The sequence below is a fragment of the Papilio polytes genome, unplaced genomic scaffold (assembly GCF_000836215.1).
Source record: "Papilio polytes unplaced genomic scaffold, Ppol_1.0 DF822178.1, whole genome shotgun sequence".
NCBI lineage: Eukaryota > Metazoa > Arthropoda > Insecta > Lepidoptera > Papilionidae > Papilio > Papilio polytes.
This window is the reverse complement of record NW_013527026.1, coordinates 3,368,101-3,386,456: the sequence shown is the minus strand read 5'-3', so window position 1 is coordinate 3,386,456 and position 18,356 is coordinate 3,368,101. Positions and strand designations below refer to the sequence as shown.

The window sequence follows — 18,356 nt, the reverse complement described above, 5'->3', positions numbered from 1 at the left end:
TAAAAGATTGAATTAAGTAAATGCCTACGTTCGTTACAAGGTAATTGTAATTTCATTTGCATAACTAACCAATATTAGTCCTGTCACGATTAGAAGAGCCATCGCGGACAGCAAAAAGTACCCCTCAACGAAAGGTTGTATGTGATCGTCAACAACCGTTGATATAATAAGGCCGATAGTAAGCACGATTTGTGTCCAGATGGCGCCACCGATCATTGTCTGCTCGTCGTTATCCTTCGACCTGGTCTCCACTTCCGCACCGGTCCAGAAAACTGCAGCCATTATAACAACACCCAGACTCAAGAATTTAAAAACTATACTAATGTTTTTAGCATTGAGTTGAAACATTACATTTAATTAAATCTAAAATCGAAATTTATAAAGCAATTCTAAAATTGTATTGTACATTTTTGTCGAATCGAGTCGAGTTGTAAATTGTTTATCTAAAATATTTTCCTGGCTGTCAATTTATCTGTCATTGAGACGTTGACAAAATTAACTACGTTTATAAATTGATATTATGTTGCTAAAAATAAGGTTAAATTATAATTTGTCGGTGGAAAGGTTAGTTAAGCTCAGCAGCGACATCTACCGCAGGAGAGAAATGTCTCGACTAATAGGACTAAAATCTTACAAGTTACATCTTTCTAACATCAAGTTTGCTTCTTATTTTTTGTCGCTTACTGTTAATAGTTCTTTGCTATTTGCTTTAATCGCCGTGATTCACAATACGCATTGATGAAATTAATTACAGAGCAATTCATACGAATTTAAAATTTTAAGGTAAGTCACGGAAAAATAAAAAAAAAACTTGATACATCATAAAAAAACGTATTATTATAATGAATCAGTTTTTGAAATTAAAGCAATTTCATATGATCAGTTACACATTAGATGCCTATCAGATTGTCCAGATAAACTAAATAGCTATACTTAATGCAAATTTATTGCCACTAAATACTGCTGTATATTTATCTAGTTTTATTGCGAACACCACTCAACGATGTACAAACTTGTATTTTGCGGCCTACTCTTTGTAAACGTAGCCGCTGAAAATTATGTAAGTCAATTCTTTAAATACTTAAATTTCGTACTGAAATCCATATGTAACCGACCAATAGTGAATGTCTCCCATTTACAATTTACCTAGCCAGATCGTAAAGAGTCGGAAAATTGCAACATCAAGGATTTCTCTTAAAAAGTTATAAATAAAAAAATAAAAAAAACGTACAGACGAATTGAGTACCTCCTTCTTTTGGGAAGTCGGTCAAAAATACACTTCGACACATCGTTTGGAGTACCATAACTAAGCTGTAAAATGTAACATTAAAATCAATAAACAAAAGAAAATCATTGATATCTAAATTCTTCCAGGGTTTGTTTACATTAAAAGTGACTAACTTGGTAACATGCAAAGGCCCAAAGCACAAAGATTGCTGTATAATAAAAGCGAGGATGGAAAATGGGGTCAACTTATACTACGATATTGAAATAAAAGAAGATGTTACACCAAATAGGGTGAGATTTGTATTTAAATAAATTCAATCCAATTCGAGTAACCTTTCATTTGTTTCAAAGAGTTAAAAAATACACTTGCTTAAACGTGGCATTGGTACGATGTAGAAGAATGGGCATTAGGGATATAGTAGAATACATGCTGCTCGTCCCCTAGCTATTTTCTACCACAGTAAATTATTTAACGATTTAATAAACGTGTGTGAAGATGTGTTTATAAATGCCTAGCAATTTATCATACTAAACCTACAAGATACTTCATTAGCTATCATTTGAAGAATGAGTGCCTCATAAACATATAATATGTTCATTTATTGCAGGGCAAGATTGTAGCGAGTGCGAATGGCAAGCAGTTAGTGAGGCTACAAATGAAGAAACCCTGTGATCATTTGTTTATGGGCCCCTTGTTCCAGTCGATACTGAATGTAACACAAGAATGTGTTTTCATAAAAGTAATTTTGTTATTATTTAGTACCACAAGGATATTCATTATTTGGTTTCTTTGGCTATAAACATAAAAACGCTTTAAACAGTATAATGCTTTCTATTTTATCGTTATTCATAACTATTACAAGGTAAAATAGCGTAGTTAAATTTTCATGTTAAAATTCATACCGAAATCCAAAAACATCAATAGAAGAAAGATACGAATCCTAATTTTCTTCTTATCTAACTGCACAATTGCAGAAATGCTATGTAATAATAGTCCATACAATGTTATCACAACAATGTTAAATGTTAAATTTGTCGCTATCTAACGATCACATTTACTAGTTAAGTAGGAAAAACCATTGTTATCGTTGAGTCGTTGAGGCACCCACTTCATAGTCAGGAACTATGACGCACGCAGCTCGGTCTATACTTTAACTAAGAAACAGTATAAGAATAGAAATTATCATTATGGACGAGAACTTTATACCTACTAGTGATCTCCTTGAACAATTAATTTGCCATTCAGGTTACATTGAATGATTGTAAATTTCGTCAGTTTACAATCGAACTAAATAAGAACCGATTGTATGTTAACAAATTCACTAGTAGTCAGTAGATGAGATAGAGTTTTATATTTCTTTCACCTATCTTCTCTTTGTTCCACAGGGACACTATACTTTTAATATAGATATAGAGAGTGTTGCTCAGAAGTACTACGGGGGCATGTTTTTGTACGGCGACATGACGTTCAAGTCAGTCTTCTACAGCGACGAGTGTAACTTCTCCTGCACAGTTGTATCGGTCACGTTTACACCGAGAAACGAAACATCGCACACAAGGATTGGTGTGTCATAAGTGTTCACTTAAAATAAAAAAAGGAATTAAATAAAACATGAAAATGACATTTTATTTCTAAAAATATCGACATAAATTAAACCCTTAACTTAATTATTTTTGTAATTAATAGATATTTGTATATTTGTACTGTCAATAATAAATCTTTGTTTTGATTAATCGAAAGGACAATTCTCTTCATTGTCTACTTGCGCACAATACATTCCTCGAGCCCTGAAACGGTAAAATGAAATAATTAATTTACCATTAATTTAAATTGTCTAGAACTCTAAAGATCTCAGCTTTAATGTTAAAGAGGATTTATGTTCGGGACGAATAATATAAATTTAGTATAACGAAAAATGGATGTATGGATCCTTACGTTATCCTGGGTAGGCTTAAATTAGCGTACACTTACGTATCGGGTATGTCGTTGCCTAACAACACTGATCTCCTGTCCATACGCAGTCCCCAACGGCCCTGTTTAGGACACGAACTGTCGCAGGGTATAGCGTCTATGTGCAGACGGCGACGCACGCTCGCCGCGAAGTAACACGAACTCATAAAGTGACTGCATCGGGATATACCTACGAACATGTATATAATACTAAAGACACAATCCATTTGCAAGTAATGGAATTATTGGTTATTTATAAGATTTGCATACGACATACCGCATGCTTCGATTTACTCCTATTTAAAAATGTATGAAATATTTTGAAAGATTTTTTTAAAATGCATTGCCAGATTAAATTAGTTAAATCATGCATCAACTATTTTAAAATTGTTGATAACTTTCAAAATTTTTAGTGTCGTTTCCATCTTGTAATTAAGATTATGTTTTGCCAATAATAATTAAAATAATCATTGTTTTGAAGAAACGAACAATAACTATATGATATATTCTCTGAAGAATATTAAAGATAAGTTAAATGACAATAGGGTCATTGACGAATTATTAAGTAAATAATAAATTATTGTTTTTATTAATACTCATCCGATAACGTATTTAAAATAAACAAAGATAAATAAAAAAGTTCATGTCTGGAATAACCAAATTGGTTACTACTGTAGATTGCGGAGATCCTAGTACACTTAGTTGCATATTCTATACAGACATTGAACACTTTAATTGGGCTTTATTGATTCAATTTAAACTGTTGAAGCGTCTATATCCTCAATTTAACAAAGTACCTAATGCTAAATATATTTTATAATATATACTAATAATTTACAGCGTTTGAAGGCATTTTGGGTATTAGCAATAAACAGAAATATTTACTAAAGATTATAAAAAGAAAATTATACTGCGTTCAAAAAACATCTAAACAAATTGGCGCGAGAAAAGGAGCTGGTAGGCCCGAAAATTGATCTAGATAAAATCAGACAAAAACACCTTTTATTTTTATTGAATCAGTTTGTGCTGATTTTTATTCAAGCAAATTGTGCGTACATATTTCGGGCCTCCATTATTTTCAATTAATTGTTATTTAATTAACTTTCTTTGTCAATTAGCTGCTTGTATAAGCTATCTATGATACTCACGCATGAGATGTCCCTTGCACCCGGGCTGCCTCTGCCCGCCATTGATGCAGAAGTCAGCGTGCCCTACGGGGCCGCTCTCCCCCAGGAAGCCGGCATTGGTGTGCAGCACGTGGACCACATGCGCGTCTTCCCGGGTCAGACGGAACCGTCGGGAACCGAACTCACTCACTAACGGTCGAGCTGGATCCAAACCTAGTTCAAAACAACAATCAGAATATCACGAAACATTATTACAAAGAGAATAACATGGATGACAATTTGTTTTCATCCTCATCTATCAAAAAAAACTTTGTTTATCCTAAGTTGTACTCGTATTTCATTTGTGTAAATTGTTAGTCACATCTATCGGTAGGCGAAGCAAAGCGAAGCTGGCAGGCAATACAAATATTGTGTAAATCATAATCAACTTATATTATAAGTACCTAGTTACCTATGCCTAGATCACAAGTGTCAAAGATAAGGATATAATCTAGTATCTAGCATCCATATATAGGTCGGATGTCGCCAACTGGAAACGTCAGTACAATCTAACGATCCCAGTAATCATCGTTTAGTCGGAATAATATTAAGTTTTGATACACGATAAAATTACTTAAAACAAGTTCTCATAATTGTGTATCGGTGTCCACATTAAAGGATTAAAAAAATGAAGGTAGAGATCAGATATACCAAGGTAAGTTATTTTATGTTAAATTTATCCTATGTAAACTTCTCATGTATAACAACAATATGTTTCCCTTTATACGATTAAAGTAATAAATAACTTCTCGCTGTAACTTTAGAGTTAGATGCTGGTTCTAAAGAACATTTCTTACAAGCAATTGTGTATACAATTGTTTATTGCAATTTTGCTATCGTAAATAGTGTATTGTTCTCTACGCACTCAATAAACAACAATGAATACGACGAAGATTGTTATCTCAGCTTTTTAAAACGTATTCCGTTAAACGCAAATATTCGCATTGGTTGATAGAAATATAAACATTTTCGTGTGTCAAGGTGTAAAGATGTCAATTATAACCTATTCTGGTTACCGGAATATATTAACGCAATTAAATAGGCGTACGATCAAAGTTTTGAAGAATTTAAATTATCTGAACCATTCAAGGAAAAGTCACATGTATGCGACATCTGAGATTCATCCAAATGTTCACAATTTAAAGGTAGATAATCAAAGATCTATCGTGACTTATGTTGTTTTACTACTTTCTAATTATCGTTGAACATTATAGTTGTTTATCAACAACCAATGGGTGGACGCAGTGAGCAAGAAAACATTCCCAACTATCAATCCTCAGGATGAGAAAGTCATCGCGCAAGTTGCTGAAGGGGATAAGGTAATTGTGTACAACAATGCTAAAAAATTATGTCCCAATCTATAGGTTAGGATGAACTCTAAACTATATTGATCATTTTTTGACGCCAAATAGAAACGTTACATATCTTCAGGTATTAATCCTTTAAAATGTTTCTATCAGGCTGATGTAGATTTAGCAGTAGAAGCAGCTAGCAAAGCATTCCACCGGTACTCGGAATGGCGTACAATGGACGCCTCACAAAGAGGCCGGTTACTTCTTAAACTGGCAGATCTAATGGACAGAGATTACAAGTACCTGGCTAACTTAGAAACCCTAGACTGTGGGAAACCTGTTAAACAAGCTGAAGGAGAAGTGCTATGGTCGGCTAATATCATTAGATATTACGCAGGGAAAGCGGATAAGATCTTGGGGCACACTATACCAGCCGGTATGTAAACTAAGCCAGAAGAATTGTATCTTATACTTGTGATGCAACTTGTTATTTTAGAAGTGATTATTATTTTAATAACAATTGACTAACGTAAAACAGTTTTATTACTAAAAGTTGTATTTTTTTGTGCTAATATGTTTTTACTATAATATTTTTTATTTGTAGACGGTGAAGTTATGTCTATAACTTTAAAAGAGCCCGTTGGCATCTGCGGTCAGATCTTGCCATGGAACTATCCAATCCCAATGTTTGTGTGGAAGATTGCTCCGGCCTTAGCTGCAGGTTCGTTAAATTACTTGATATCACTGTTGGGTTCTTTAAGAATAAATTCAACCCTTGTAACGTATGTTGCAGGTTGCACAGTAATTGTAAAACCAGCTGAACAAACCCCTCTCACTGCGCTTGCTATGGCAGCTCTTATCAAAGAAGTTGGTATCCCACCTGGCGTCGTCAACGTCATCCCTGGGTACGGGCCAACCGCAGGCGCGGCGTTGACCACCCATCCACGTGTTGACAAAATAGCTTTCACCGGCTCTACTGAGGTGACTGATAACAGACCTTATAAGGAAATATTTAATTATCCATATTGATAAATTAAATTAATAGAATTGTTCAAAATATGTCTTCCATTAATTTATAAATTAACATACTCTCTCAGTACCTTTTATACTAGTGGTTAAACACAAATATAAAGATAATTAATATGTTTAACAGGTCGGACGTATTATAATGAACAATGCCGCAGTAACGAATTTGAAGAGAATAACTCTTGAGCTCGGCGGAAAAAGTCCCTTGGTCATTTTCAATGACGCTGATGGTTGGTATAATTGAATATATTGTTCTATTGATATAAAAAAATAAGTTCAAACGTATTTTTTTATTATTGTATTCAGTGGACACTGCCGCTCAAATCGCCCACCGCGCTGCGTTCGCTAACGCTGGTCAATGTTGCGCTGCGGGTACACGTACTTATGTACAGTCCGGCATCTATGATAAGTTCGTTGCAAAAGCAGCGGAGATAGCAAAGAACAGAACAGTCGGCAACCCTTATGAAGACGTACAACAAGGACCACAAGTAATAATATTTTCCACATTATGTTTATGTACTGATGATCCGCATTTAAAGCTTTGAAATTGCTGTTATAAATATATTTACTTCGATTAGGTGGACTCTGACATGTTTAACAAAGTAATGGGCTACATCGACGCGGGTAAGAAGGCGGGTGCGCGCTGCATCGCGGGCGGCAAGCGCCGAGGTAACGTTGGCTACTTCATTGAACCTACCGTCTTTGCCGACGTTAAGGATGACATGAAAATTGCGAGAGAGGAGGTAAGTTAAAATAGAGGTAGCAAACTATTCGGTACAATGTGATTTCCATATTTATATCACGAAGATTAATAGAAAATGCTAAGGAAAACAGCAACGATTTATTGACACACACGAGTATATGTCTCAACACCAAGGATAGCAGATTGCATGATTTGTAAAAAACCAATATTATGTCCACCAGATCTTTGGTCCAGTTCAGAGCATCTTGAAGTTCGAGACGTTTGAAGAGGCAGTGGACCGCGCCAACAACACTAACTACGGCCTCGGTGCTGGTGTTGTCTCCAAGGATTTCACTACCGCCATGGCCTTTGCTAAGCTCGTTCGTGCTGGCACTGTGTGGTAAATGCATTACTCTTTGACTTAAAAGCAAACTACGGAACAAAACCAGTAAAGTACTCCCAAGTCTTTGATAAAAACAACATGAAATCGCTTAATGGTTTTCATACAAGTTTCATCTGGCTATTCTGGTATTTTACGAGATTTACACAAATTACATTATTATAAAACGGACAAATATTACACATATATTTAAAGGAGTGAAGAAAATCAGTTGATTCTTTTCTACGTTACATATTTTAATATTGTTTTCTTTATAGGATCAATACTTATGAACACGTGACACCACAAACTCCGTTCGGCGGATTCAAAGAGTCTGGGATTGGCAGAGAACTGTAAGTACAACTTTAAAGATTCGTCTTTATTTACATACTTAAGTGGCATTTAAATCTAATGGGTATTTTACTGCTTTCAGGGGCGAGGACGGTATTATGCAATACTTAGAGAACAAGACTGTCACTATGAACATGCCTAAGAAGCCTTGCCTTTAAAATAAACATGTATCTGTACATAGTTTAAAACTTTTCTTTTTTTGTATTTGCATATTAAGCTATTATACAATACGTGTGTAATCATGGTGTATTTATTTTTAATCGATATTTTTAAATCTGACCTAAAATCTTTCTTAATCGCATATAAAATGTAATAGAAATTTAATTTTTCATAATACGAAGACTGGCAATGAATAAAGTTTCAATATAGATATGTGCAAACACTAAATGTTGTAGTTTATAAAAATGCAAATTAAATTATGCTAAATCAAGTAATGCATGTAAAAACTATAGTATAAAATACCGGCCGGCAAAAAACATTATGTAAACATGAAAATACCTTTTATTGATAGCAAGTCTGAATAATAGGATGGTAACTGCCATACTTTGGAAGTAAAGATAATGAAAACTAGTAGTCTATCATTTTTTAAGATAATCTAATTTACTAAAACGTCATTAAGCAATGTAGGTGATTGAAGTTTGAGATAAGTATTTTACTAATATCATCTACATAACCATGGTATGTAAATAGCTATAAAAATTGACATATCTTTTAGATATGGCTTTTATCTAGCTCTGATAAACGCGGCACGTTGAATTTAGTCAATATATTCTCCGCTCATTGAAATAAACATGCGGCCATAAATAGATCGGATGTCGCCGACCAGACTTGCCGCTTGCCCGCGAACAACAACGTATATTGAACACAGACTATTCATACATTTGAGTACCATAGCATCACTTTGAATCGGTTCTCGTCGCTGTGAACTCGCGTCCATACTACTGGATTAAAAATGGCGAAAGTGGACATCAAATACACCAAGGTACAATTTAAATTGATGTTTATTTTCCTCTACAAAACAATTATGTAAATAGCTTATTTTTTTAAATACTGGCATAGATTTTGTCATCAAAAAAATTTTTTTTTTTACTAAAAGCTCTTAATTTCTAGGAAACAAATTATTTAAAGCTGTTTTATTTACATTTTTATTATTTTAAATCAATAAACTATTAAAACTGAAGAGGATGTCAGTTATACTGGTTATATATTTACATTTTTTAAATTGGAAAACCAAACACATATATTTACATTATCTCTAACTGGTAATATGTACAGAAATGACCAATACAAACTACATAAACGGATACATTTATGTTACATAACCATACGTGTAAACATTTCCTTGTACGACACGTTTTTAAACTATTCATAGGCATTATCGCGAATCGTTCAATAGAATCGGTAATTCTTTAAATACAATATTAAAACATTCTCTACGTTGATATAAATCAGAATGTAAATAAAGTTTGTTACAGTTTATATTGTAATAAGAACTTATATCGGTGAAAAACTAACCGGGTTCAAGGCAAAGAATATCAGCGTATCGATTATCATATATCTATTGTTTGTTGCTCGTGACAAATTTATTTTTAAAATTTACTTTACTAAATAAGTATGTGTTTTTAACTTTACAAATTTTGGTCGAAAAATACAAGCGATTGAAACAGATATTATCGAAAACTGAACTTCTATTCATTGGAAGTATTTACTCGATCCTTTATTCCACTGATTCTCTAGTAATGCCAAACAGCAATTGTGTACACGAATACTTACAGTTTAACAATCGCTAATACTGTATTGTTCCAACGTAAACGCAATAAACCTTATGCGGTGCCGACAGTTTCGTATGTTAACCTTATATCAAGGACATAAATTTTATTAACCAATAGTTAATTTAAAAACTAATAATTCCACTATCGCAGGGGAAAATTAAATCTTTATACAACGATTATGCAAATAACTATAAGTGACTTGTCTATAAGTGACTTAACAGTGGTAGAGCCTGCGTTAACATCTTCGCACGAATGGGCCTGCTCGCCCGGTGTAATACCACGACCACACAGAAAACAGGCGTGAAGTGTAAGCAATTCCGCGTTTCGTCTGATGAGTGTGGTGCCGGAGGCCTAATTCTAGTCCCTTTTCCTTTCCACCCTTTTCTTAAGGGGAAAGGATGGGAGGGAAAAGTGGAATTGACGGTGGAGGAGACGCATAGGAAGGGGAAATGTCCTCTTTATGTGCGTCTCCTCCTCCGTCAATTAGGGTAGGCAACGCATCTGCAATTGCGGATGTTTATGGGCAGCGGTCGCTTTCCATTTCGGTGGATTCAGGGGGCCGCTGGCTCGTTTGCCACCTTGTATTATAAAAAAAAAAATCATCACCAGCTCACTAAATGTCCCCACTCAGTGGCTCGAAGCCTACTCTAAGTCAGGGTGACAAGGCCTTAGTCAACGCTAGCCAAATGCGAGTTGGTTGAATTCACATATATCTTTATGTACGCGTCAAATTTTCGATTTGTTACTATATAATTATTATCGTTTTAGTTGTTCATCAACAACGAATGGGTGGACGCGGTGAGCAAGAAAACATTCCCAACTATTAACCCACAGGATGAGACCGTCATCGTTCAAGTTGCTGAGGGTGATAAGGTAATGTGTTCATAGCAATAGTAATTAAATTTTTCATAACATATGCACTGATTTAAAATGCAACACTTTGAAAACGAACAAGGACTTTCATTGGAGTTTATTCTCAAAGGTTTTTTAAAATTAATGTAACAAAATTGTATGTCAGGCTGATGTAGATTTGGCAGTAGAAGCAGCCAGCAAAGCATTCCATCGGTACTCGGAATGGCGTACAATGGACGCCTCACAAAGAGGCCGGTTACTTCTGAAACTAGCCGACCTGCTCGATAGAGACTTCAAGTACTTGGCTGAGTTGGAAACTTTAGACTGCGGGAAACCGGTCAGGCAAGCGGAAGGAGAGGTGCTGTGGTCAGCGAACATCATCAGATATTACGCAGGGAAAGCTGATAAGATCTTAGGGAACACTATCCCTGCCGGTATGTTAACTTAAAGATCAAGTATAACCCTGTTTCACTTAACGACTTTTTTATTATGAAATACCTCATAACAGTTAGTATGTTTTAGATGGAGAAGTTGTAACTTTTACACTAAAAGAGCCAGTGGGAGTGTGCGGACAGATTTTACCATGGAACTACCCCATTCCCATGTTCGTTTGGAAGATAGCACCAGCATTAGCGGCAGGTTTGTAAACTTATACCTTACCAAATTTTACATTTTAAAAAATAGCCAAGATCATAGTCTGATCATTTTAGCAAACCCAAATTTAATACCTGAGCTTTTTTGGTGATTTTTATGTCTTTTACATAGGTTGCACGGTGATTGTGAAGCCAGCTGAACAAACCCCACTCACTGCTCTGGCTGTCGCGGCTCTCATCAAAGAAGTGGGCTTCCCTCCCGGTGTCGTCAACGTCATTCCTGGGTATGGACCGACCGCAGGCGCGGCTTTGACGAACCACCCTCGTGTTGACAAAATTGCCTTTACGGGGTCTACTGAGGTAACATTCATAGTATCAACACTTGATTGCTTTTATACGCTGTGTTCAACAGATTTCTCTACCTTACTCGATAGTTTGTAAATCGGTTTTCATCATCGAAAAAACCTCTGAAAATATATCGTCCCTCTTATCCTCTTCAAAACAACACAGGATAACAACATGTACGAGCATGTATTTCGGCAGAGGAATGGCACGGTAAAAGTCGTATCGTAATTTTAAATGTCTTTAAAATTATTCAATCATTTCTTCGCGTTATCGTATGAGTTTTTTTTAGGTGTGGTAATCGTATTTTACACCGTTTTATAATGAGAAAATTCGATAATACTATCATGTATGCGTAACCTGCCACTCAAAACAAGCAATAATTCAATGATATGCCAAAATATTGTTGATAACTTTAAAACTTTCGATAATTCTTGAATTTTCCATCACAAATAGATATCTTTTTATATAAAACAATGTAATATACAATTTAAGGGGCATATATGTATTACATGTTAATTATTTACATTTTACAGGTCGGACGTATAATAATGAACAATGCTGCAGCAACGAATTTAAAGAGAATAACTCTTGAGCTCGGTGGAAAGAGCCCCTTAGTCGTTTTCAATGACGCTGACGGTTAGTATACTCAAGCTTATAAATCAAAAAGTAAATAAAACAAATAAAAACGCCTGTTAATTATCAAAACAGTGGACACTGCCGCTCAAATTGCCCATCGCGCTGCTTTCGCTAATGCCGGACAATGCTGTGTTGCGGGCACTAGGACTTATGTACAGTCTGGCATCTACGATAAGTTCATTGCAAAAGCAGCAGAAATAGCAAAGAACAGAACTGTCGGTAACCCTTACGAAGACGTACAACAAGGACCACAAGTAACTATACATATACCTCTTCTAATCCTACAGTATGCCCAAATTTGTATTCAGCATGCGTAATGATGACCAACCATATGTCTTCTTCTATCTTACTATTTATTTGTTACGTGATGTACTAAGCTTCGCTAGGATATAATATAATTACGTGATAACATTTGCATGTATACGACCGTTTCTTAATGTTAGCACTACAATATTTTAGTCTTAACTGCATGTTAATATTAATTCTGCAGAAAACTATCGTGTAGTGTACAAGCCCGTCTAAAAATGTAATTTAGGCGGGTTCTTTCATTCAGAACTGGGCCGTGTTTCTACCGAGATATAGTGATTTTAAAATATTCAATAATGTAATAAAATACTGCCTATTAATATATTTCTGTATTAGATCGACTCGGACATGTTTAACAAAGTGATGGGCTACATAGAAGTGGGCAAGGAGTCCGGTGCGCGCTGCATCGCAGGCGGCAAGCGGCAAGGAAATGTGGGATTCTTTATCGAACCCACTGTTTTCGCCGACGTCAAGGACGACATGAAGATCGCTAGGGAAGAAGTAAGCTCACTCAAAACCTTCCACAGCAAAGATAGATATGATACCAGTATTACATTAATCATATGGAATGAGAGTCCGTTAATTAAAAAAGGAATTCTATTTATAAAAAGAACCTCGTGAAAATCTGCCAATTCCGTTTGGGGGACCTAATGCACTTTTTGAAAAATAGATTGGTAATACCTGTAATCTAGTTGTAATCTATAGAAAACATAGAATCGTAATTTTTTTTATATTTATCAGATCTTCGGTCCAGTCCAGAGCATCCTGAAGTTCGAGACATTTGAAGAAGTTGTGGACCGCGCCAATGACTCTAACTATGGTCTCGGAGCTGGTGTCGTCACTAAAGATTTTACCACAGCTATGGCTTTCGCTAAACACGTCCGTGCTGGTAGTGTTTGGTAAGTTATGTTTTCGTACTCTTTGATAGTTTGTTTTCGTAATTTCGAAGTGAACATAAATATCACCATTAAAAAAACATTAACACTACTATTTTTTAAAGCGGTTATGTAAATGTAATACAGACTCCTTATTGTTAAGGTGTTCACTGACGGTGACGTCTATATTCATTCGTAACACCAAAATAACTCCAGATAATTATAAATCTAGAGATTATGTTATAACCTTATTGTTTTGGCTTACCGTTATATAATATAACATTAATTTAAATTTTCCTTTAAGGATCAACACATATGAACACGTGGCGCCACAAACTCCGTTCGGTGGGTTCAGAGAGTCTGGCATTGGCCGTGAACTGTAAGTTTATTTTAGGAACTTGATAAGACAAATTATGCCACGTTGTAAACTAACAGTATTAGACAGATCTATTCTTGACTTGTCTAATTATTAACATTACTGTAATGTTTTCAGGGGCGAGGATGGCATCCTGCAATATTTAGAGAACAAGACTGTTACTATGAACGTACCTAAGAAGCCTTTGCTGTAAAATGACAATATGATAAAACTTTATTGATGAAATCTTTCTGTTTTGAATAAAATATATTTTACTTTTTTATCCGACAAATACAATAGTGTTTGATTCTCACTTTCAGCAGTTAATTAAAATTATCAGTTTTAAGCAGCACCTCAGAGATAATAATTTAAATAAAATAAGGACTCAAAGATTTTGGTAAATAATGTAAAGGACTGACTAATTAAACTTTATTTATACTGTGAGAAGTGATTAGCAATTGCAATTATACTACGATTTGCTATTAGTGTCTAAACGAGATTAGAACAGGACAAAAGGAACCATATATAAGTAAAATTATTACAGTTAATTTTCCTAATGTGAATTAAATATGTTGATAATTTTCTTGTGACAATGAGATCGTATCTTTCAATCAAAAATTTAATGTCTATCGGTCACCTTTCCCAGATAATTCCGTAGAATAAAATAACATCCATTCCAAGGTCAGTGCAGTTGCCATAAGAAAAGATAAAAATTTCCTAAGCACTACAAAATCATATTTCATCAGTTAATTATTTAATAAGAATTTTTCGATAAAGTTCTCTGTTATATAATACTCTTTTGAAAAATTCCCCAGTCTTTTGCTTACATTATACTATTAAACGGATTTTCAAAATACATTCTAGAAGAAACCTACGAAATCGTTGAAATTAGTTATAAGAATTTATGTATCAAATTAATAAAACACATTAAAATTTTTAGTACACATATGTTAAAAAATTAAAATTAAAAATCATGTGTATTTGTAAATTACAAAAAGAAATAAAGAAAGAAGGTAAATATTAACATAGGCTTTATAAGAGAATGGGACAGAAGGGTAGCGGATAGCATACAGAGGATACGGCAGAAGATCACCAAGGTATAATATATTTCACTGGCGAATGATGAAAATTGTCTTTAATATACTTTTACTAAATCTTGTAAATAACAAAGACATGATTAAAAAAACAAGAAACTTAGGTTTGCCATAAGTATGGGAAATTTCTTTTCATATGGCAACTTGCGCAGCACGATGCGCGATGCGGTTTACAGCAATCTTTATAATGTGTCAGATTTCACTAGTCTACCGGCCGGTGTTATTATATCAGCTGTTACGATAGTTATCGTTTAAAGTTTATAAATCTAGTTAAAAATGGTTAAAGTGGACGTAAAATACACGAAGGTATGAGTATACATTTTTGCTTGAATAAACGGTTTGATATCTTGTTACTTGTTACATGTAAAATTCGACAAAGAAATTTCTAATAAGTTTTAGCACAATTTAAGTGGTAAGATGTTTATAACATACGATGATCAAAGTAGGTATTGGAAGATACTTTCTAAATGTTCAATTTCTATAACAATATGTAAAAATAGTGTTTGAGAAATATTTCCGTTTACCTACATAGCTACAAAAAAAAATGCGCTACGTTGAAAAGTTGCCAGACTTGTTATTTTCTGTGATTAATTAAAATAGCTGACAAGTAAGCTATTTAAATATAAAAAAAACATCATAATGTGAACTGCATCTTTCTTTATATCTTTTTTTATAGTTTGAATAATCGATCCAGTAGTTTTAACGTATATACATAATACATACTTGCCACTTTATAATACTAGTATATATTAACATTATTATTAGACATTTTTTAAAAACGTGACCCAAATATTTTTCCATTTTCGACTTAAATTAGGTTGTAAACATAAACTTATACAGCCTTACAAATAAATTAAGTATAAACTAATGTTAGTACAAATTTTGCTTATACTTAGTTTATTACTAAGTTTAACTTTATACCGCGTTTATTTGTAAGAATGTTATAATATACTGTATGTGAAGAAATGTTGGATTTTCGTACATTTCTTTGACTTCTAAGGATTAACTTCAAACATTATAATAGATTTTTACAGTGTACTTGAAGTCCACGTTTTTTTTTATTATCTTATCTTAAAGTCAAGTCTTAAAATCCATCGTTTATTATTCAACAGTTGTTTATCAACAATGAATGGGTGGACGCAGTAAGTAAGAAGACATTCCCAACAATCAACCCTCAAAATGAAACTGTCATCGTACAAGTTGCTGAAGCCGACAAGGTAATTATTTTTTAAATGTAAATATACTTTTAAATACTGTATTTTCTAGGCACCACTCTATTCCTACCTTTTAATTTTTATTCTACTAATACACTGATATGACGTCATCAGAATCAACTCTCATGTTGATACGTACGTATAATATTGAAATTGCCGTCGACGGTATTACGCTAGAATGATAAATTAAAATGTTCCATCGGTGACCTTGTAGGCTATCACCACAAGAATATCCAAACGATATTTTTCGTCTTCTTATGTTTTACTAATGGAAATATTATTACCGCCAATTTGTCGACGGCCCAATATTTAAACCCATACCTTTTAATATTCCAAATAATTACCGTTTTTTTACGTCTCTGAATGTTATCTAATCTTAATCTTATCTTATAAGGATGTTCTATAAATATGTGTTTTTTTTATTTCCTACACGATATAATCAGTATTGGTGTTGATGACAATAACATTTATTACTTAACGCAGACTGACGTCGATCTAGCGGTAGCTGCAGCTAAAAAAGCGTTCCACCGATATTCAGAATGGCGGACCATGGATGCGTCGCAACGAGGACTTCTTATGTTAAAACTTGCCGACCTCATGGAGTCACAAGCGAGATACTTGGCGGAGCTTGAAACACTAGACTGTGGAAAGCCCGTCAAGGTAGCGGAAGGGGAAGTCTACTTCTCGGCAAGCGTACTTAGATACTACGCTGGGAAAGCGGATAAAATTTTAGGCAACACAATCCCTGCAGGTATTTTTATTTTTTAAAGTGTACGACAGTGAATTCTCACTGTCAAAACATTCATAATAACATGTTGTTTAATTCGATTTATAAAACAACAACGGCATTGTTATCGCACAATTATATAAGTAATAAGAAATCATGCTATCTCCAGAATAATTTAGCGTGATAATACATTACATACCTACTATGTATCGTGCACTATGCAAACACAATGATCACGCTTCATCATTCTATTGATGGCGTGAAAGCATCAATTAGGGTAATGTTGTTTTATTATTTCTCAGTATTATGATTATAATAATTAGACATTTAATTGTGACCAATCGAAAACATTGTTTATTTAGAAAACAATAGTGCGTACGTAATAAGTACTAGCTGTTGCCCGCGACTTCGTCCACGCAATTGAGATAAAAAAATAGTCTATAATATGCCCGTCAACGTCAGCTACCCTCCAGTGGAAGTTCGGTTAAAACTCGCTCAGTCGTTTCGGCAATTAACCGGAACAAACGCGGCTTGCGCACAAACAGATAGACAGACAAACAAAAAAAATACGATTTTCGTTATCAGCAACGTGAATACATCATTATCCCTAAATCTGGACTTTTTCTTTTGATATTACAAACAGACACTCCAACTTTATTATTTGTATATAGAAGATAGATAACTATATTATTATTTTTTTTTAAATTGCACAAAAATCATGATGGACGGATAACAGGATCTTTAAAAAAATGCAATAGATAACTACTTATAGAAAACTTGTTTTGTATTACATTGCAGACGGTGAAGTTTTATCAATGACCCTCAAGGAACCAGTGGGCGTGTGCGGACAAATCATACCATGGAACTATCCCATTCCTATGATGTCATGGAAAATATCCCCAGCGCTAGCCGCAGGTATCTTCAGCATTTATTTAACTTTAAAATCTTAATATAGGACATACAAAGAAGCCAGATAAATCACCGGAATTAATATGCAATTTACCATCCGTTTTCGGAAACACTTTAAAAATAATGAAAATAACTAAAATCCTAATTTTTGTCTTTATAGGTTGTACTATAGTGTTAAAGCCAGCGGAACAAACGCCCCTCACCGCTCTAGCAGTGGCAGCTTTGATCAAGGAGGCTGGTTTTCCTCCAGGAGTTGTAAATGTGCTGCCAGGTTACGGGCCCACAGCTGGTGCGGCAATAACGCATCATCCAGATGTCGATAAAGTCGCCTTTACTGGCTCCACTGAGGTATTTAGTAATTTGTCATAAGAAATAATTGTCTTCTACTAAAGTATTTAGAGTTACCTATTATTTAACTTAAATGTATATTCGTAGGTAGGCAGAATGATACTGGGAGCTGCTTCGGTTGCAAACTTGAAGCGAGTTACTTTAGAACTCGGTGGCAAAAGCCCGCTGGTTGTGTTCAACGATGCAGATGGTAAGTATCTAGGCATGAGTATCTAGTAGTAATTACGTGCTTAACATTTATATTATTCTTTGGTTA

At 34.4% G+C, this 18,356-nt stretch overlaps 4 protein-coding genes across 4 annotated transcripts in view; 3 read left to right on the top strand and 1 right to left on the bottom strand.

The window, feature by feature from the left end:
* Window positions 1-2,883: 2,883 nt before the first annotated feature.
* Window positions 2,884-4,600, bottom strand: LOC106106426 (lipase member H-like). Its single transcript, XM_013287005.1, has 4 exons — window positions 4,561-4,600; window positions 4,327-4,518; window positions 3,200-3,368; window positions 2,884-3,015 (listed from the first exon to the last, which is right to left on the bottom strand). The coding sequence occupies exons 1-4, from the start codon at window positions 4,598-4,600 to the stop codon at window positions 2,958-2,960; spliced, it is 459 nt and encodes a 152-aa protein (XP_013142459.1). The 3' UTR covers window positions 2,884-2,957.
* A 242-nt stretch (window positions 4,601-4,842) lies between these two features.
* On the top strand, window positions 4,843-8,254 carry LOC106106671 (aldehyde dehydrogenase X, mitochondrial-like). The gene is made up of 11 exons (XM_013287290.1): window positions 4,843-4,999; window positions 5,559-5,663; window positions 5,805-6,072; window positions 6,241-6,357; window positions 6,430-6,617; window positions 6,790-6,892; window positions 6,969-7,150; window positions 7,241-7,405; window positions 7,587-7,744; window positions 8,002-8,076; window positions 8,157-8,254. The coding sequence occupies exons 1-11, from the start codon at window positions 4,973-4,975 to the stop codon at window positions 8,230-8,232; spliced, it is 1,464 nt and encodes a 487-aa protein (XP_013142744.1). The 5' UTR covers window positions 4,843-4,972; the 3' UTR covers window positions 8,233-8,254.
* A 627-nt stretch (window positions 8,255-8,881) lies between these two features.
* LOC106106668 (aldehyde dehydrogenase X, mitochondrial-like) lies at window positions 8,882-14,102 on the top strand. Its single transcript, XM_013287288.1, has 11 exons — window positions 8,882-9,056; window positions 10,615-10,719; window positions 10,865-11,132; window positions 11,221-11,337; window positions 11,464-11,651; window positions 12,170-12,272; window positions 12,345-12,526; window positions 12,915-13,079; window positions 13,320-13,477; window positions 13,758-13,832; window positions 13,947-14,102. The coding sequence occupies exons 1-11, from the start codon at window positions 9,027-9,029 to the stop codon at window positions 14,020-14,022; spliced, it is 1,467 nt and encodes a 488-aa protein (XP_013142742.1). The 5' UTR covers window positions 8,882-9,026; the 3' UTR covers window positions 14,023-14,102.
* Window positions 14,103-15,079: 977 nt separating this feature from the next.
* Window positions 15,080-18,356, top strand: part of LOC106106425 (aldehyde dehydrogenase X, mitochondrial-like) — a 5,211-nt gene continuing 1,934 nt past the window's right edge. The window contains exons 1-6 of the mRNA XM_013287004.1: window positions 15,080-15,208; window positions 16,015-16,119; window positions 16,600-16,867; window positions 17,642-17,758; window positions 17,913-18,100; window positions 18,188-18,308. Of these exons, the coding sequence (XP_013142458.1) occupies window positions 15,179-15,208; window positions 16,015-16,119; window positions 16,600-16,867; window positions 17,642-17,758; window positions 17,913-18,100; window positions 18,188-18,308 (829 nt within the window). The 5' untranslated portion in view covers window positions 15,080-15,178. The remainder of the gene's footprint in view (window positions 15,209-16,014; window positions 16,120-16,599; window positions 16,868-17,641; window positions 17,759-17,912; window positions 18,101-18,187; window positions 18,309-18,356) is intronic.

Excerpts from the sequence above, each read along its gene's own strand:
- LOC106106671 (XM_013287290.1), top strand. The coding sequence starts at position 4,973 with ATGAAGGTAGAGATCAGATATACCAAG. Across the intron at positions 6,893-6,968 it reads CATTTTCAATGACGCTGATG|TGGACACTGCCGCTCAAATC; the intron begins GTTGGTATAATT and ends TATTGTATTCAG. Across the intron at positions 8,077-8,156 it reads TCTGGGATTGGCAGAGAACT|GGGCGAGGACGGTATTATGC; the intron begins GTAAGTACAACT and ends TACTGCTTTCAG.
- LOC106106426 (XM_013287005.1), bottom strand. The coding sequence starts at position 4,600 with ATGAGGATGAAAACAAATTGTCATCCATGTTATTCTCTTT. Across the intron at positions 4,519-4,560 it reads TCATCCATGTTATTCTCTTT|GTTTGGATCCAGCTCGACCG; the intron begins GTAATAATGTTT and ends GTTTTGAACTAG. Across the intron at positions 3,016-3,199 it reads GGCAACGACATACCCGATAC|GGCTCGAGGAATGTATTGTG; the intron begins GTAAGTGTACGC and ends TTACCGTTTCAG.
- LOC106106668 (XM_013287288.1), top strand. The coding sequence starts at position 9,027 with ATGGCGAAAGTGGACATCAAATACACCAAG. Across the intron at positions 12,527-12,914 it reads ACGTACAACAAGGACCACAA|ATCGACTCGGACATGTTTAA; the intron begins GTAACTATACAT and ends TTTCTGTATTAG. Across the intron at positions 13,080-13,319 it reads TGAAGATCGCTAGGGAAGAA|ATCTTCGGTCCAGTCCAGAG; the intron begins GTAAGCTCACTC and ends TATATTTATCAG.